This window comes from Carassius auratus, chromosome 34 (assembly GCF_003368295.1).
Source record: "Carassius auratus strain Wakin chromosome 34, ASM336829v1, whole genome shotgun sequence".
NCBI classification, from domain to species: Eukaryota; Metazoa; Chordata; class Actinopteri; order Cypriniformes; family Cyprinidae; genus Carassius; species Carassius auratus.
Genome location: NC_039276.1, coordinates 10,860,732 through 10,880,467, shown reverse-complemented (window position 1 = coordinate 10,880,467; position 19,736 = coordinate 10,860,732). Strand labels below are relative to the sequence as shown.

General features: G+C 37.8%; 2 protein-coding genes across 2 annotated transcripts; one reads left to right on the top strand and one right to left on the bottom strand.

The window, feature by feature from the left end:
* Positions 1-359: 359 nt before the first annotated feature.
* Positions 360-3,843, bottom strand: LOC113053161 (zinc finger protein ZIC 5-like). Its single transcript, XM_026217947.1, has 2 exons — positions 2,448-3,843; positions 360-1,066 (listed from the first exon to the last, which is right to left on the bottom strand). The coding sequence occupies exons 1-2, from the start codon at positions 3,502-3,504 to the stop codon at positions 621-623; spliced, it is 1,503 nt and encodes a 500-aa protein (XP_026073732.1). The 5' UTR covers positions 3,505-3,843; the 3' UTR covers positions 360-620.
* Positions 3,844-5,699: 1,856 nt separating this feature from the next.
* On the top strand, positions 5,700-17,051 carry LOC113053162 (zinc finger protein ZIC 2-like). Its single transcript, XM_026217948.1, has 4 exons — positions 5,700-5,845; positions 12,222-14,179; positions 15,577-15,740; positions 16,083-17,051. Exons 2-4 carry the CDS (start codon positions 13,201-13,203, stop codon positions 16,275-16,277), a joined length of 1,338 nt encoding a protein of 445 aa, XP_026073733.1. The 5' UTR covers positions 5,700-5,845; positions 12,222-13,200; the 3' UTR covers positions 16,278-17,051.
* Positions 17,052-19,736: the final 2,685 nt, after the last annotated feature.

Sequence of the window (19,736 nt, the reverse complement as noted above, 5' to 3'; positions counted from 1 at the left end):
GTCTCAAGGGACATATTTCGTACTTTTTAATCAGAATAACATTGATTTTGCATAAAATATAGGCATTTAAATATTTTAAATATCACAAAAACCGTGCTTACCACAGTTATTGTATAAACTTTAACAAAGACTCCACCCATTCATTTTTTTTTGACAATGACAATATACAAGTAAAACCTTAAAATTATTGTCAAAGTGGAAAACGATTCTCTATGAAGGATTTCTGTGCAACAAAGGGGTGTAATATATATATATATATATATATATATATATATATATATATATATATATATATATATATATATATATATATATATAAAGGCTAAAACAATAGATAAATCTTTTGAGTTCGAGTTATTTGATTTGATTGATCAGGTAAAAAAAAAAAGAAAAAAAAGTATAAATCGATTTTTCCATGTCTGACATTTCATGCTGAAAGTTACTGAAGGGGATTTATTATAAATTGCGTCAATGCTCTGAGCATGTTTTAAGGGCAAACTGGGGGGAACAATCTCTTTCACCCACTGACATCCATAGTGTTCCACTTCTTCGAATTGCAACTCTTGAATTTGTGCACCATTTTTCACCATTTATAATGAATATATTCCTTCTTGTTCACATCAGAGCATTAATCTGGGATCTGTGTGTCTGAAAGAGTCCTCGTCATCGGATTCTGACGTTGGTACATCGCTGGAAGGGGTGTGAAGATTGTTTGGTCCAGCACTCCCTTGGCACACGTACCATTCGTTTAGGTTGGTCACCTGAGGCGAAAGGTTCGATGAACGGTTCCTGTGAGGCTCCAGGTTTGGTGAGAGGGCATCACCGATCGTCGTGGACGAGGGGTGGTAAGAGGAGCCCGTGTTGGCGGAAGGGGGCGGAGGGGACTTGCAGTGAACCTTCATGTGTTTGCGCAGGGAACTCGGGTGTGTGTACGACTTGTCACAACCCCTCACTTTACAGAAGTAAGGTTTATCGCTAGTGTGGACGTGAGAGTGCTTCTTTCTGTCACTGCTGTTGGCGAATTTCCTGTCACAACCATCAAACTCACATTTGAACGGCTTCTCACCTTGCAAAAAAGAAAAGCAGAGCATTTAGATATAGACATCACCTATAATACAACTTTTACATTATCTTGGTTACAATAAAATAATGGCTAATGGATAGGCTAATCCATTCTCAGCAAGCACTAGTAATGGATGGTTTCGTTGTGAAAACCACAACATTATCACTGTAATCCCACAGTTGGCTACTTATTTTCTGCTATTACATATGGAATGTTCAGGCGCACCGCATGACTTATGCAACCACTCTGTAAATGAGTGACTTAAGCTTGCCAAAACTCTTTTTCATGATCGTTATTTTTACTGGATATGCAACTGAGCCGACTACTGAAAACATTTTGGCCCCTCATATGTATCAGATTGCCTGGAGTAAAATAAATGACCCGGCTTTAAAAAGTATCCAAATCATGTCACAAATGCACTACAAGTTGTACTGATTCACTGTCATTCCGGGATTTATGACTTTCACACATATTCGCTGATGATTTAAGATAGCATCATGTTGTAAATGTACTCTAGGTGGGGTTGACACGCTAGCTTACATATTCAGGGCGCAGTTTACGTCAGCACGTGTTGTGAGCATAACATACCGGTATACAGTAAAAGAACCTAAACAATACCTGCAACTTCTTAACAACTTGCAATGACAATGTGTCACGTTAGTGCATATATCTATTAAATTGCAAGAATACAATATCTAGTTTAATATCATGCACACATAAAAATAATGTTTTGTTAGAATACATGAGAGGAACATCAAAAGCTGAGGCCTTCTTAGCTTTGCAAAGATACCAACATAGTTAATCAAAATATAGTAGATGTCCCAAGGGTGACCCATTCTCCTTATTCACATTAGTATGGATCTATTCACACGCTGTTTGTAATACCATGTGGCTTTAAACGAGACAAATACGTGCTGAAAACTAACAAACAAAACGATTCCTATTTTTCCCTGTTTTGTTCCTTTATATATTTACACACATAGCACTGAATGCAACTGCATTTTTCGCGATTTTCACTTGATAAAAAACTGCAAGCATCAAAGATAAAAAGACGTAAAAAATGCTCATGGCAGCGTGTCTTAAGTGTTTTTTCCAAACGTACAAATATCAAGTACGTTGATTTCTCAATGCATTTTCAAAGTTCATGACGCTTAGCACCACCAAGGGATAGTGTTGCTTGGCACTGTCAACAAACAATCTCCTTTATGAATGGAGAGTATTTGTGCACGAGTTAGAAGGACAAACAAATGATTCTGTTCCCCCACAGTATCTAACGTTGCCTATCTAGAAAAATCTGCCAAGTAGCGCAATACAGTTCAATAACAGACACCTATTAAGGTTTTTTTTTTTTTTTTTTTTAAGAATTTGATGACTTTTCACTAACCTGTGTGCGTCCTCTTGTGAATCTTGAGATTTTCCGAACGCGCGAATACTTTGCCACAACCGGGAAAGGGGCACGGGAACGGCTTCTCGCCCGTGTGCACGCGGATGTGATTGATTAGTTTGTACTTGGCTTTAAAAGCCTTTCCCTCTCGTGGACACTCTTCCCAGAAGCAGACGTGACTGCTCTGCTCCGGTCCCCCGACATGCTCCACCGTGACATGGTTGACGAGCTCGTGCATGGTGCTGAAAGTTTTGGAGCAGGGCTTCTTGGACGTCTGCTCCTGGTCAATCCACTTGCAGATGAGCTCTTGCTTGATGGGCTGCCGCATGTATCGCAAAAACGCCCCTGTGGCTCCGTGAGGAGCCGTGGCAAGGTTCACATTTAAGTTCATGGAGTTGTAGCTTTGCAGAGAAGAAGATCCATAGTGTTCAGGCCTGTGGCCGAAGTGATCTGGCCTGCCGTAGATGTCCCCCGGTAGACCCAGACGCATCTGCCCGTTAAGGGCATGGTGATGGTGGTGGTGGTGGTGGGCACCTGGGGCCGCTTGCTCGTGCAGTCCAGAGAAAAGTGGATGGGCACCACCTTCCGCGTGCCCATAAGCACCTGTTGGGGAAATGAACATGCCATGGTGATGAGGGGAGGAGGCGGAACTATGCTGGTCGCCAAGTGCATGCATAGTAGAGGCTGAAAGCTCTCTCCTGAGGATGAAGTCCCTGTTGGTGGTGTAGCCTGTGTGGGGGTGAGCCACGGGGAAACCAACTGTGGTCTGAGAAGAGGTGAAAGATGCCGCGGTCTGGGCTTCGAGATGGCTTTGTAAAGGCTGAGAGGGACTAAGTTTGAGAGCATTGGTCTGTGCCATGTGCTCTGGTCCAAATGGAGTGAGAGCCACTCCGGGGTCGTTGCCCATCTCCCCAGGGTGGAGGTGGGCATGGTGGGAGTGCGGGTGATGCCCCCCTATCCCCGGGAAGCCTGTCATATTCTGATGAGGAAGGGCTTGAGTCGATGCCAAATCCGCTAATCTTATCGCCGAATTCCTCTTGCTTAAAGGGGGCTCCATCACTACGATGTCATGTCCACGCTCACCGCTATTGTTTTCGCCAACTACGGGCCTTCTGAAACCATTAAAATATATGTATATGGCCGTCTATAGAACTTCCTTTGTCCTGCCTCTAACTCTGCTTGCTCCTTTTCCGACTCTGTCCTCAAGCGATTGGCAGAACATACAACAGTTGGAGGACACAGTGGGGAATAGAGTTTAGAAATGGCACTGCGGGTATTGGACAGATTTCGGTGACTGGCAGTTAAGAGAACGAAGCGATTGGCTGTCTTTCAGCGCAGAGGCTCAGCGGGGTTCCGCCCCCTCACTCTCCTCATCACTGTTCACTCCAGAAAGTTGTGCTCACAAAGTTACAGGCAAATATGGTTACCGAAACACACACACACACACACAAACGCACGTGGAAGTATGTTGTTTTTCACTTTGCACAAAACAGTGACACACATGCGGAGCATATTGTGCAAGTCCCCCACACACCATTTGAAATACAGTAATAAATTAAATCCAAACAAAATAAATAAATAAAACGCTGTCATTAATTAATCCAACAAAAATCTAATTAATTTTCTTTCGTCAAATAAATATTTTAATTTAGTCTAAGGATAAAATGTGCATAATGGAAATAAGTTGTGAAAAAAATAACATACAAAAACAAACACACGCATGATATACCAAACGTACTTTTTTCTAATTGTTGCGATGCCTTTATATAGGAAAAAAAAAATTGGATACATAAAACATTCTAACATGTGCTTTTTATTCAACCAAAAAACGATTAGTTTTTACGCCCTAATAAACAGAAATGCAGAGGCTACGTTCATAAACTTCTTTTCTAACCTGCTTTGTCTTGATCCTTTTCTCGTAATATAATTTTATACCATCAACATTATCATGCATTTTTTTTTATTTAATAAATAAAAAAGTACTTTTAAATAAATAAATCTGTAATATCTGTGCTTAAAATGTTATTTTAAACATTATAGATCTTCGATCCACTGGGCAAAGAAAATGTTCTCTCTCTATCTTTTAAAGAATAATATGTATGAAACGTATAACTATTCACATCATTTCATTTCGTGTTTGTTTGTGTGTGCTGTACGTGTGAGTCATGATGCACGTCCACGCCCTTGTCCATGTTGAAGTGTTACAGGAAGTGTACATATGCCATTGATTTAATATGTCTTAATTCAAATACATGCTTCAGGGCAGTTGTTACCATATTTCAAATAATTATTTCAAAAACGAATAAAGTAGCAGAAGGTTAAAGATGCCCACCCTTAAGACTTAACAATAATAATAATGAAAAACAATTCTGCTCAAAAAAATTGTACATTAAGTACATGTGGGTTTTTATTTTTTTTATTTTGATGAAGGCCTATACAAAGCACGTGTTTCTACGCGTAAAGTTGCACCTGTGGTATCTAATTGAAAGTGTTGTGATTTCCTGCATAAGCTATCATGTATCAGCTTTATCAAGGGTCTTAATTTAGAAATGAATGGAACCACTAATGTGACAGAGGAATTACAATCTATGATTTCTAATTGAGATTTACGACATCCCAACGTTTACTTCTGAATTATAAAGGACCAACTGACCATATTAAAAAGTGTCTTTAAAAATAATTCAGTCGTATTGATTGCTGAATAGGCTTCACTTACAATAAATGTTAATGACGAGAATGTCATAAATGTTTAAAACAAGCTTCTAAGTGAATGTGAATTTACACTTATACATTAATGGAAAGCCATAATTCATGTAACCACATGGGTATACAATTCTTCATGGATTGTAATTTAAAGTTTAGCTGGGAATTTCTGCTTTCACATATAGAGAAAAAAATAAATAAAATCAAGGTTAATATCGAGGCAGTGACGCATTTATTTATTTGTACTAATAAGACAAAGTTGTTTGCGCCTGTTCTCGGTTTTATCCCCTTCGAACTTTTCCCTTTATTGCAACACGAGAAAAGAACAAAAACTGCGGCTATGTGTTCCTGGCCAACTGCACTGTCTAAATTCTCTTTCTTCTTCTCCCTGCCCACTGAAAAGAGAAAAGGTTTTGGGGTTTTCTGGAGAAATAAAGAACTTCAGAGAGGTCGGTAGACAAGACTTTGAACTTGGATCAGATCCTGTGTTTCCTGTGGAGAGGTAGAAATAGTCTTGGAAGAATGGTACATAACGTCCAAACAGCATGACTTTGAGCTGAGGCACACAGAATTCCCAAAGTTTTATACATCCTCCGCACTATTATTTACCGCTTCAAGCGTTCAGAGGAGAGGAAAGACAAGAAGTGTGTTGTGCGTTGGAAAAGGACTTTATGGGACTTAGGTTCAATGAAATTGTAAGTAAACCTCCTTTAACTGTGTTAACATTTAAATAAATGCTGGAATGCTACACGTAGGACTTTTTTCTTAGATCAGAAATGGTCCCTGCCTGCAGTGGCTTATGTACATTGGCCTGGAATCCGTAATGCATTAACCCCATCCACATGTGATAACTTCAGTTGGACAGTTTCGTTATTGTCAGGGAGTTTACAGTTTAGGCTAGGAAAAGCTCACATTAACGCTTGTTCCGTGACCACAAAATACCGCTAAACTTTTTAAATAATGCAGATTTCCTGGTTCAAGGTTCTCTGTCCATGACGTCACTTTTTTTTTTTTAAATGTGTGTGTGTGTGTGTATATATATATATATATATATATATATATATATATATATATATATATATATATATATATATATGTATATATATTTGGCATGGGAATGCTATCACATCTGCTAAAATACTCATAATACTCTGTTTGGGCATATTTAGATGTATGTGCTTAACAATAAGTCATAGTGATAAGAAAAATGTAGGCCTAGTCAACAGAGCTTACAGGAATTCTCAAATTTAAACTGTTGTCGTGTTTAGCTACACTGTAAAAAATTTCTGTAAATTTACAGCATATTAACAGCGTAAATATACAGTACTGAACTGTTTTCTAAAATTACGGTGTCTTACCGTAAATGCACACGTGATCGGTGGGAGAGGGGGAACCAAAGGCTAGCTGACGCATGGAGGAGCATGGTTTCAGTCAAAGTTTTATGGATTTCATCTCAAGTTGAGGCTCATTTACAGGTAAGCAGATCAAAGTATGAATACATTTTTTATCTTAAACTGCAGCGTTTTTTTAATGTGGGCACAATATTTTAATTTACCTTTGACAAATCTTGCCAAGACGGTGAACTAGCATGAATGCAATTTTTACAAATTTCTCCTGAAAGTTAAGCGTGTATGAGTGTGTTTGTGAAGGATTTGCATCGTTTTTTTTTCTTTCCTGGTGTAAAATCCTGTAAATGTTAAACTTGTAAATAGTTAAATATAAAATACTTGCGTTCGCTGATTATTTAATTGGATATGAATTGAACATATTTGGCAACTTTAGAAGATGAGCACGTGATCGGTGGGGGAGGGGAGCAACGGTTAGCGTCTGATACCAGAGAAAAGTCTCTGTGAATAAAACGGATATTATCTCAAATATAATCTCGATTACAGATTGCAGATAACGAGGATATGAAGTAAGTGTGTTTTCCTGATTTTCTGAAACACTTATTTGCACAATTATATTTACATTTTGCATTGGCGCCAACCCAGTGTAGTTTAAAATGGAGGATTTGTTTTATTTGCATTAATGTTGCTAAGTTAGGTGCGTATAAAGTTGGTAACTTATATATTATCCTTATATATTGGGAAATCGAAAATAGGCCAGTAAACTTGACTGGATAGATGGAAAGAGTAGCGTTAACGTTATGGTGAGAAACGTTTGTTTTTTTCGGAGTGACACATTAGTCTTTTAATATGAGTCGTATCTAAAACTAGTTAGAGTGTAATCTAAATATATTCGAACTTATTGTTAATAAAGTGGGCTTTGTATGTGAGCACATTTTAATTTTAATTTTGCACTGGATTTATTGGCACAAATCTCTATATCACAGAGGAAACGTTACTGCATTCACTTACATTCTAACTTGTTCCTCAGCCTCAAATACAGTTTTGTGTGTGTGAGAGAGAGAGAGAGAGAGAGAGAGAGAGAGAGAGTGTGTGTGTGTGTGTGTGTGTGTGAGAGAGAGAGAGAGAGTTAGAGAGAGAGGAAGAGGAGAGAGCAGTAGACAGAATATTTTTAAGTGTTTTTAATGAAAAGTTGGAGGATGTCCCAGGATGAGAACAAAGATATGGTACACCTGCTTGTCAAGATTCTAACGTTAATGTCCCACTTCCAGGAACACGAAGATGGACTTGTTTCACATGCAGATGTAAGTATTTAATTTTCTTCTTTCCACTTCACCACATTATATTATGTAATATTATTATTTGTGTATTGTGTGTTCTCTACAGGTTGCAGCATCTGCATCTGAGGTTGAGAAGACACTCAATCTACCTGCCAATCCTCATCTGATTTTGCTGGGTTAGTGTGTCATTGCACATGATGAAGAAGAAACATTTACTGATGGCTGAGATCTAAAATTGTTAACATTGCTGTTGTGCACAATTGTTAAAATTGCTTCTTTTTTTTTTGTGAGTGTCCAGTCAACATTTTTGACTGCAGTTGCAACAGTGTTTTGCTGTGTAGTACATCTTCAACCTGCAGTATCAAGAGGCAGCTTGTTGCACGTTAGAGTTTTTTCAAAGGTAAGTGTTTTCCTTTTTGCGTATGTTTTAATCACTCTCTTAGAATCTGTGGTAACACTTTATAATAAGTATACAGTAGTAAAGTAATAAATTATTTGCAAACTAGTTACCTCAACCTTTCTCCTGTGTTCTACTTGTGTTCTTCCATTTCAGTTTTTTCAGTTCATCATCTGAAACACTGTCAAATGTGGTTTTATTCGCATGCCAGACACGGAGAAAATAGGAGAAAGGCATGTAGATCCACATTAAATCCAAACGAGTCATAATATATATATATAGATCGTTTGCAAATGATTTATAAGTGCTTTATTACTTTATACTTATTATAAAGTTTTACAAAATTAATCTAAATTCTAAACCAAATTCATTAATCAGAATTTTGAAAAATGGTTATTATACACTTCGGTAATTTTTAATGCAACTTTCCTTAGATGATTCTATGGAATAAACCCAGAAAGAGGCTCAAAGACCTGCCGAGGCAAGGTAGTCTCCAAGAAGACGGGGAAGGTGGTGAATAAGAAGTCCACTACAGTCAATCCAAAGGTTGCCACTCTACAAAAAAATCGAATGGACTTCAAATGGGACTTCATCTAGGCAAGTGAAGTTACACATACATTTTCATTAAATACAGTTCTTAATACAACTTATTTCACAGTTTACACACACAGAATATTTCTCACATTTAAACTTGTTTAACAAAAAAAAAATCAACATTTAAAAGTAGTCAGTTGAAAAAGACTGGTGTGACTCATTTTGGTTACTAACGTTGTGTCCCTGTAGTTTGCATTACATAAATAAAATAATTTACAGCAAAGAAACGGTTTTATAAATAAAATCCACAAACCTATATTTGACCCAAAAAAAAGTCGTCAGTGGCACTGAGAACTACCCTGAAGAGGATACAGTCCGCACTCATTACAACCCCCCCCCCCCAATGTTGTTGCGACTGTTCAGTCCCAGGTTACACAAAAACTATCCAAACACACAAAAAAATTTAGAGGTTGAAATAATATAATCATTTTATTAAAACCATGAATTTTTTTATTTATTTATTTTTTTTTGAGTACATGCACACTATTAATCAGTTTAGTTGGTCCACTAATGTTGCTCAAAGTCTGCTTAATATTTAACTTAACACTCATGAAGAAATTAAGTAAATATGTTTTATAATTTTTTTTGTTTTGTTTTAACTTTTTCAAATTATATCTTAATGGTTAAAATACATTTTAGAAATACGTTTTATTCTCAAATTCCATTTTTATTCCTGTTACAATTAAAACATGGAATAACAATTGTGTAATTATTCCTTAAACATCATTTTTAATGATTATTATTATTTTTATTACTATAATTCTTATTTGTATTATTATATTACTTTGAAAATGACATATTCTACTGTACAAAAGTGATATATTTCCGTCACAATCACATCACATTAGACCGAACCTTTATTTTGAAGGATTGATGTGAAGACACTTGATTTTTTTTTTTTTTTTTTTGTGTATGTGGGATAGAGCTGCAACTATTGATTATCTTTTCTGTAAACTAATGTGACGTGTGGGTGGAGCTAAAGAATCACTAGCGCCAGTAGGCTTTTGCATTGAGAGCGTTTGGAAGTTGTGACATTAGCGTGAGGAAAAAAAAACATCATCCAAAACAAACCATGGCTTACAGTCAGATTCAGCGTTTATTTATGATCCAGAATCAGATCCCGAGGCTGAAACTGAACGAGAGCAGCAGCAGCAACGACTCGCTCCGAGCGGGGCTCGAACCCAGGTCTCCGATGGGAGGCGGAAGCACTAACAAGGAGGCAGAGATATTTTAAGCAGTTTTACTCACCGCCTGCGGTTCCAACACACGATCGTGACCCTTTTTCGTTGGGATTGCATCATCCTTAAGAAATAAATGATACCCAAATCCGTCGTCAAACTGGGCCTTTTTTGTAAAACAAGCATCTTCGAAATGCAGGGAACAAACACAAACACTTGCACAACTCCGTCGATGCTCTGTAAAAATAAACTCCATCCACTGGTCCCTTAATGCTGTTTTTTTTGGTAATCTGTGCAGGGTTGTCTTGCCCTGGCAACCAAAAAGACACTTCTTTGTGACATTTTGCGACGCTCTGATCAGGGAATGTCTGTGCTCAGCCTCGCTATACGTGAGCGCGCGCTCTTCCGGCAGAAGTGCCCTTAGGACCCATATAAGGAAATTCTGCTCCATCTAACGTCACACAGAGCCATACTCGAAAAAAACTTTCCGAAACTTGTGACAAACCGGAACAAGTACAAACGTTCAAACGTACAACTTAATTTTTGAAACTTTGTCGATGTTTAGCATGGGAATCCAACTCTTTAACAGTGTAAAAAACTTCAGTATGCATGAAATAGCATTTCACCCCCCCCCCCCTCTTTAATCTAGTGTTCCCTTTTTTGATTAGCTAATTAATCCTTTGGATAACTTTACAAAAATTATAAGTACAACTTCTAACATAATATTGCAACTTTTATTAATTAATACACTAATCCACATCGCGATTTCAGTTAGTGTACAACACTATTTTATTGTATTCATCACAAATGTGACAAATTCTGTGACAATCCACATTATTTGCCTAATTCCGTTTTCATGATTTGATTCCGTGATTGCCTCAACGTTTTTCACATCGTGGAAATCGTAGGGTCCTAAGTTTCTGAAATGTTTTATATTATTATGCAGTATACATGTTTTTTGTTACGTTCTATTAAAATTCTGCTGATGTTATTTTAACTTAAAAAGGATTTTTCTCAATGTTTATGTTTCAGACTACACCCCTCCCTGGCTACACTTGCATCAGAGTTGGTGACAGTTTTATGCTTCTGAAACGTTCTTGGACTGTTCTACAAATCCTTGCCAGGTTTTGACTTATTACACCAAAATAAGATTCTTGTTCAGAAGTTGTTTGCCATTTCTTAAAGGCTGTTTTTAGGGGAACGTACACTCCAAGCCCATGCCCATGCATTGTCATACTCATAGCACAAAGCTAGACCTAAAATGGCTGCTTGTTTTGTGTTTTATATGGTCAACTTAAATTAGTTTAAATATGTCCACAGACTTCTGCAGGGTTCATTTTGCACATTGTCTGTTTTGTAAATTGGTTAATTTTCTTCTCTCTTCATCTCATCTTTCTCTAACACATACAAAGACTGACTCTTCCATTTTGATTGCTTATTTTTTTTTGAGAAAGCATTTGAATTATTGGTTGGGCACTTAAATAAATAGTGTTCTATAAGAAATACCCCCTTGGTCTTCTCTTTTCTGTCTATTTGCTGCCACTTTTTAGTATAAATGAAATGCCAGTTTGTGAATTTGTTAAAATACAGATATTTTTAATAAAGTTAATGATTGGCAAAATTGCCAGTTCTACGGTTTAGAAAAAAAAAAAAAAACTAGAATACAGTAATGATCCTGAAAAATTACGGTACACCGCTGGAAACCCTGCTGCCAGTATATTACTGTTAATTTACAAAAAAAGCTGTAATTCAGAAAACTGTAAAATAACGGTACACAGCTGGAAACCCTGCTGCCAGTATATTACCGTTAATTTACAGAAAAGCTGTAATTCTGGAAACTGTAAAATAACGGTACACAGCTGGAAACCCTGCTGCCAGTATATTACCGTTAATTTACAAAAAAGCCGTAATTCAGAAAACGGTAATAAAACTGTAAAATTACGGTACACTGCTGGAAACCCTGCTGCCAGTATACTACCGTTAATTTACAGGACAATTTTTTACAGTGTACTGTGTTTCATACCTTACGTGGAGTGTATGGTTTTGACGTAGATTAAATAAAAATGGTACATTGTGTTTCAGAACAGCGTTTTGGTGTAAACACGAATTAGTGCGTTCTTCAATTTAATAAAATAATTAAGTGATGTAGTATAGCCTACAATTACAGCATAGCTACAATGTAAATATGATGTTGATGTATTAGATCTCAATCGGCTAATGTTATATTTATATATGCATACACGTTTGTTCGTTTTGTTGTTTTCATCAACCCTCAGGGAGACAAGATCACGTCCTTTATTCAAATGCTGATGACCTGGATGCAATCTATTGTTTTAATTCTACAAATGGTGTTGTCATACTTACCTGCAGATCGAGTCAAAGCACCTCGAACGAGGTTTGTGACCTTGTTTTTATTCAACTTAACCCTGTCTGTTTGTTAAAGCACAGTACGGAAAAGTAACGAATTAAATTGTAATTATACAATATATAGTAGCTAGGCCTATTGGCATTTTACACGTACACCAAAGAGGTTTGGATTTCCACTTACTCTTATGAGCCAGTGTTGCAACAGATTTATTTTTAATTTTAAGCGCTCTGATTAAACGCGAGTATTTTTGCTCTCCTTCTCCCCGAAAAGGTTCTCCGAAAAGTAGGCGGTAATTGTCGGTGGAAGATGGCGATCAGCGATTAGTTGCGAAAGGAGTGCGTTCGATTGGAGGGGCTCCTGGGGTTGATGAGGAGCGGCGGCCAATGAGAACGCGTAAAATGAATGACCGGGCTCCAGTTAAAGGGGGCGTAAGAGGAGGTAGTGTCAGTCTACTGAGAAAGAGGGACCCTCTGAGATAAACATAGACAAGCGAAAGAAATAAACATTCAAATTCAAGATGCTTCAAGAACAAGAAAGACTCAGTAAGATAATACCTCATATTGTCATGTAATCCGAAAATATCGACATCGACTCAGTTTAAAAGGAACAGCGCAAAGGAATCTTTTCATTTCGCTGCATTGGGGATTTCGAGTAACAAGTTATCCATACGAAAAAACACGTTAACTTAATACGCAAGATTTCTTTTTTCTTTTCTTTTTTTTTTTTTTTTTTTACCAATGAGCGGATCGAACTTCATCGCCTCATGTCTGTTTTCAGATTTGGAAGTTAATATTCCCGTAGCGCATTCGATTTTATTTTGTTATATGTTTTGTTGAAGCGCCGTGCATAGACTGCTTGAACGAGAACTGGTTTTGCTCAACGAGAGCATGTTACTGGACGCTGGGCATCAGTTCCCTGGTTTGGGAGTGGGCACCTTTGCCAGGCATCATCACTCCTCCAGTGAGATGCAGGACAGAGACTTGAGTTTAGCGCAGAACAGCTTTGTCGACTCGGCGCACATGGGCGCCTTCAAACTGAACCACGATCTCTCGCCCGGACAGAGTTCTGCATTCACGAGCCAAGCGCCCGGTTACCCCGCCTCGGCTCTGGGCGCGCACGCGGCTCATGTCACATCATACGCCAGCTCGCCGTTTAACTCCACGCGGGACTTTCTCTTTCGCAGCCGTGGATTCGGGGAATCAACACCGGCGGGAGGCCAGCACGCACTCTTCGGCCCCACTGCCGGATCGCTCCATCACTCTCACACAGACAGCCAAGGCCACATTCTGTTCCCTGGCATCCACGAGCAGCATGGATCTCACGCATCCCCAAATGTTCTCAACGGGCAGATGCGACTCGGACTACCGGGGGAGGTTTTCGGGCGATCAGACCAGTACCATCAGGTCTCCAGCCCTAGGACCGACCCTTACTCAGCCGCTCAGCTGCACAACCAGTACGGCTCCATGAATATGAACATGGGTATGAATATGGCAGCGCATCACCATCACCCCGGTGCCTTCTTTCGCTACATGAGACAGCAGTGTATTAAGCAAGAGCTCATCTGTAAATGGATCGATCCGGAGCAACTCAGTAATCCCAAGAAGAGTTGCAATAAAACTTTCAGCACCATGCATGAGCTGGTCACCCACGTCTCGGTGGAGCACGTTGGGGGACCCGAGCAGAGCAACCACATCTGCTTTTGGGAAGAGTGCCCCCGGGAAAGCAAGCCTTTTAAAGCCAAATATAAACTGGTCAATCACATACGCGTGCATACGGGAGAAAAACCATTCCCCTGCCCGTTCCCTGGATGTGGCAAAGTCTTCGCAAGATCAGAAAACCTGAAGATACACAAGAGAACACACACAGGTAATTATGACATGCTTTTTTGCTTGCGATTGTCAAATTAACGTCTGTTAGTCTTGCATAAGTTTAGGCAAATAGCGGTTCTTACAAAAATAAGCTGATTATGACAGGTTGGCGTATTTTTAGACTTTGAGAGCGCACACTTAGATTGGATTTAGATCTTTAAGAGAAAGCGGATGTTTGTAAATAGGACATAAACAATTCGTGTAAGTGAAGGCGGCTGAAAACGATTAGCCTATATGTCTGATCTCGTACCGAGTAAATGCGATGTTTTGCAACAGTGAGCTGAGAATTATGCAAGAGACTGTCGAGGGTTTGTAGTTCATAAACTTTAAACGGGTCAAAGGCGACTAGAGATCTCATCGCGTGCTCAGAGCAGCCGTAAATCTTTCCAACCGGTTTGCGTGGACCAATGCTCGAGCAATCTGGTGACTACGTCAGGATTTTGAAATTAACCCAGTTTGTGCATGTTTTTGGCCACGTAACGGTATATTTTAATTGGTGTTAAAATTAGAATCAATGTATGTATGCACACTAACAGTTTACAATTTATATTCATGAAACCATTGAAAACACCACGATGACAAAGCGTATATGCAAAGCATAACATAGCACTGATACACATGCACGTACAAATTAATTACAAATAAATACAGACCATTATCAACACAAAAAAGACGACATAGAAAAAATAAGAATATATTTCCTACTTTTGGAATGGGCGATTTGTGGGCCCATTGTTATTCTATCCATTGCACTGACAGTCTGTGTTAGACAGGCCATTACCAGGGTTGCACATTTGAGCAATTTCCTCTTTAGAATACACAAAGGTATTGAGCCTTCTATTTGTCAAGGTGTTAATTGCATTATGATTATTTCTAAGCAAATGGCAAAGTTTTGTGTGGGGTTGACAAAACCTTAACGTTTGAAATAGAAAATGTTATTGATGTGATTTCCCCCCTTATTTTAGTTTAGTTTTGTCTGTACTGATTGTTAAATAAAGTAAATTCCTTCAAAAGTAATTATCAGCTAAATTTGGTTTTACATATGTATTGTTGTTACCTTTACCCTGGTCATATTTGTAGATGTGGTTGTGTGACCCCCTGTGTTGTTGTATGGCACCTCTGTATTACAACTTCGTGCATGTGATAACCTCTTGAGTGATTTCATTTCAATTTATTTATAATGCAACGCGATGTGTTTTATTTTATTTTTAGCATTTTTGTCCTAAATAATTTCATGTAAATATTATTTTGACTCATTCTTAGATTTATTCTGTGTTGTAATACACGCTGTTTTTGATGTGTTTTTTTTTTTTTTTTTTTTTTTTTTTTTTAAAGCTTAATTAAACCTTCACTGATCACTAACCCTGTGAATGTTTCTACGGGTTTTCTTCTCAGGGGAGAAACCATTTCAGTGTGAGTTTGAGGGATGTGATCGACGCTTCGCGAACAGCAGTGACCGAAAGAAGCACATGCACGTTCACACGTCAGACAAACCGTATCTTTGCAAAATGTGTGACAAGTCCTACACGCATCCCAGCTCTCTTCGAAAGCATATGAAGGTAATTCCTCCACATTCTTCTAGAACACAGAATGAGAAATACATTATACTTTTTTGTCACTAAATGTTAACTTCGTGCTACTTCGTGCATTTTTAGCAGTAATGCATTTATTTACAATTAAAATAACATTAACAAACATAATTAAATGATCAAATGCATTACATCATAAGCTAATGCATATTGAAAAAGTAGTCAAAAATGACTTGACATTTTCACTCATATATTGTCATATTTGAACGAACTATTGATTTATCTAGAATTTACTCTTGATCTGATTTAGCAATACATGCCATTCGCGATTCATTCCGAGGATCATTAATAATTAATGTTTTTGTTTTTTAGGTTCACGAGTCATCCCCAGCTGGATCTGACTCGTCGCCAGCGGCAAGTTCTGGTTATGAGTCCTCAACACCCCCTGGTCTGGTGTCCCCCTCCACTGAGACCCAAAGCAACAACAATCTGTCGCCTTCATCAGCGGTCCACAGTTCCAACAACCACAGCAGTTTATCGTCCAATTTCAGTGAATGGTATGTTTAAGACTGTGCCATCACAGGAGGAATCATTTCAGAAATCCAGGAGATCCATATGCACATATGTACAAAACGAACGCTTCAATATTACGCTCTTGTCCAGCAGGATTAATATTCCCACGTGCGCAAAAGCACTAAACATCCTCTTTTTGTACATACTACGCGCTCTCTTTCCCAATGGTTGTAATAGATTTTGTCGTTTTTTTGGTGTATAGATGTTCCTTCAAAGGTAGCTATTTCTCTAACTGGACTTTTTAGTGCACATATTACAATAAAGTTGCATTATCATAATGAATATTGCGATCCCATTATGGCAAACTGATTGTAAACTAAACAACTATTAACTGGAAAGAGTGCCAAAGTCAACATTTAACGAAGACAGACACAATATTTGCTTGTGAATGTATATATTAGTTTGCTGGGCTTAACTTGTGATGTCTTGTGCTTTGCAAGTTTGAATTGTGAAATATATTTGGAAGATGTGGGGCAAATTAATGTCGTGCCGTTAAATATATGTAACTACACCCTTCTTTTTGTAAATATCGGCTGCCATATTTATCCATTTGTAATTAAATTATGGTATTTACTTGCTACAGATGAAACAATATTTATAAAGAATGTTTCTTTACTATAAATATGTACAATTATGGGCTGAACGGGGCAGTTGTTTTGTTATATGTGTTTTTGTTCAAAGTTTGAGAAGTGTTTCTCCATTATTGTGATACAAATTTTACTGCTTACAGATATAATAAATCGTGGTGCAAGTGTACAATCTTCACAATGCGTCGTGTTCTTTCCATGTTATCTGCAGATTGCATGTAAACTTTGACAACTGGCCTTCTTTCTGTATGGGCTAAATAGACTTTTAACCGGAATTTTCACACTGGTCTGAAAGCTAGACGCATTCAGCTGGTAGATCTTGTTGAATTATCTTTCCTCGAATTTCAGCGCTTCAAACACTGATTTCTGAAGTATATATGTCAGCACTTAAAAAAAAAGAAAAGAAAAAAGGCTGAAACATTTAAATAGACCCTTCGCAACACTAGCCTACACGGGAATATTGAGTGCAGTATGCAGAAAATGTATCAACGGGAAAACTGATCTGACTTTTATAATCTAGTATTACTATAAACCTTGTTCGAGTAGCCTAATGCATTTTTTTTTTACTAAAAAAGCATGTGTTTAATTTGAGATATTGCCGCAGCCGCCATTCCTTCCACGCTAGGGATAAAATAGAGTTTGTAATCAAGTGGCCGTGAACTTGAACTTGACTTTGGCACTCTTGTCAAGCTATGGGGGGTAGGGTTTGACTTTTTCCCTACAGAATAAGAGGTGACTGGCAGTTCCTGCGACTTGTTCTCTCGGTTGTAGGCCTAACACGGATTTTCAACTTCATTTCGTGTGCAGTTAACTAAATCTAACAGGAGCATTTGACATTATGCAGCAGCAACATCAAGGAACATTGTCGCAGATTTTTTTTTCCGTGTATAATGATATCACTGACAGAACGACAACAATCCTCCAACATGAGTAATTAATAGACTGGAGGTAGGCTACTTGAGAGAGATCTTATCCGTGCCACTATCTGTGTTAAAGCTCCAGTGCAACGTGTCAAACTTTAGATCGTGAAGGATCAGATTAATATTCATGTGTGTAAAGCCTGGGGGAAGGGATAGGCTGTTGGACGCTTTTCCTTTTGTTGTTGACTGTAAAATCACCACCCGATGACACAGTGTTTTCTGAGATGGGCACATGAACATAATGTATATTCTAAATATTTTATTCACGGGGATATACAACTTGGAGCCACCCACAAGAAGCCAGTTGGTCCGTACAAAAATCACCAGAACACTAAAGATTAATGTGCAGATGGGCTGCTGGGTATAACATTTTCTGGCGTTATTAGCTCCCACTCAATTGGCTAAGGCTTGTGTTGGTTATTCGCTGGATATACATATTCTCTGGTAAGGCATACTTTGACATAGTTGTGAGTTTAGGCGAGGATGGTGTGACCTGAGAGTGAAAGGTCAGCGTCCTGCAGAGCTTGGATGGCGTTTCCTTCTCAGCGCATGCTGCTCTGAAATCGATCCGTGCAGAAAAACCTGTGTACAAAACATTTTTAACATGCAGTGTTTCTGATTTTTTTTTTCTACGTTTTTTCCACACACAACTGAAAACTCGAAAAGTCGTTTGGTTAGTGAACTCAGATCATTATTTAGGATATTTTAACAATGATAATTAACGAAACAAATTTTCATAACGATACAAAACCATATTAGGCTAACAACAACAACAACAACAATAATAATTACATTTTTCCATTGTGCTTAAAATGCATTAACGTTATGCTGCAAAATACTTGCCGGGGAATTTTTATTTATTTATTTATTTTATTTATGACACTTGTGTGTGCTGTCAACTCCCGCTCGTAGGTGCTTACAATTTTAACAGACTAGAGGGATGGGGGCCACCTACAAACAAATCATTGTATAACACTATATTGTATTTTCTTTTTAAATATAATCTTTTGCATTGCAGAACAAAAATATTAATAAAAATATATTTTATGCAAGATTTTGTCATGTTAGAAAATGTTACAAATCAACACCAAAATGTAATTGTTCAAAGGCAGAGGAAATAACCTCACCTTTAATAATTAAAGTAATGGCTGCCTTGATTTTCCAGCCGATTTCATTCACACCTGCAGAAATATACGCAGACATAGGCCTATATGCTAGTCTCTTCCCCCCAAGACCCCCCCCCCCCCCACACACACACACCGAGAGAGAGGGGGGGGGGGATTCCATAGTCCCACTGGTTTTCTCACACGCAGAATGCAATAACATTGAACTATGGCAGAATTTTCCCCCATATTCTATTGCTTCTCTTTTTGTTATAATTAATTTTGCACATATTTCCCCAAGAGAGATTCGAGAGATGTTTTGGGATCATATTATTTCACCATATTGCAGTATACTCCTGTCTAACAATTGTAATAGTTGTTTTCTCTTGTAAAATGAATTCTAAATTAAAATATATACAGATAATATATATATATATTGTAGTCAAATATGACAGGTTATGTGTCAAATGTGTTTTCTGTTAACTAGAATAATGTTTCCTAAACATAAGGTTCATGAAACAGTCAAAGCAGCTTTATCTTTAAGTCAAAAAAATAAATAAATAAATAAATAAATAAATAAATAAATAAATAAATAAATAAATGTACATGAAAACGATTACAATTTTGCGCTGGGTTACAGAGGGATATGAAGACAAATTGTAAACAAAATTGAGCTCTGTTTAACACAGAAAGTCCATGTAACCTTATGTGACCTGCCGTGACGCTACCGATCTCTAATTGAAAGAGACACGGTATATTCCACAGTATTTGCTAATAATTTAAATTTTAATGAAATGTTGATAAAATTATATGATAAAACGATATGCAGTTAATTATATAATA

Coding starts and splice junctions, on each gene's coding strand:
- LOC113053161 (XM_026217947.1), bottom strand. CDS start 3,504: ATGGAGCCCCCTTTAAGCAAGAGGAATTCGGCGATAAGATTAGCGGAT. Junction 1,067..2,447: donor TCACAAGAGGACGCACACAG/GTTAGTGAAAAG, acceptor CTTTTTTGCAAG/GTGAGAAGCCGTTCAAATGT.
- LOC113053162 (XM_026217948.1), top strand. CDS start 13,201: ATGTTACTGGACGCTGGGCATCAGTTCCCTGGTTTGGGAGTGGGCACC. Junction 14,180..15,576: donor ACACAAGAGAACACACACAG/GTAATTATGACA, acceptor TTTTCTTCTCAG/GGGAGAAACCATTTCAGTGT. Junction 15,741..16,082: donor CTCTTCGAAAGCATATGAAG/GTAATTCCTCCA, acceptor TTTGTTTTTTAG/GTTCACGAGTCATCCCCAGC.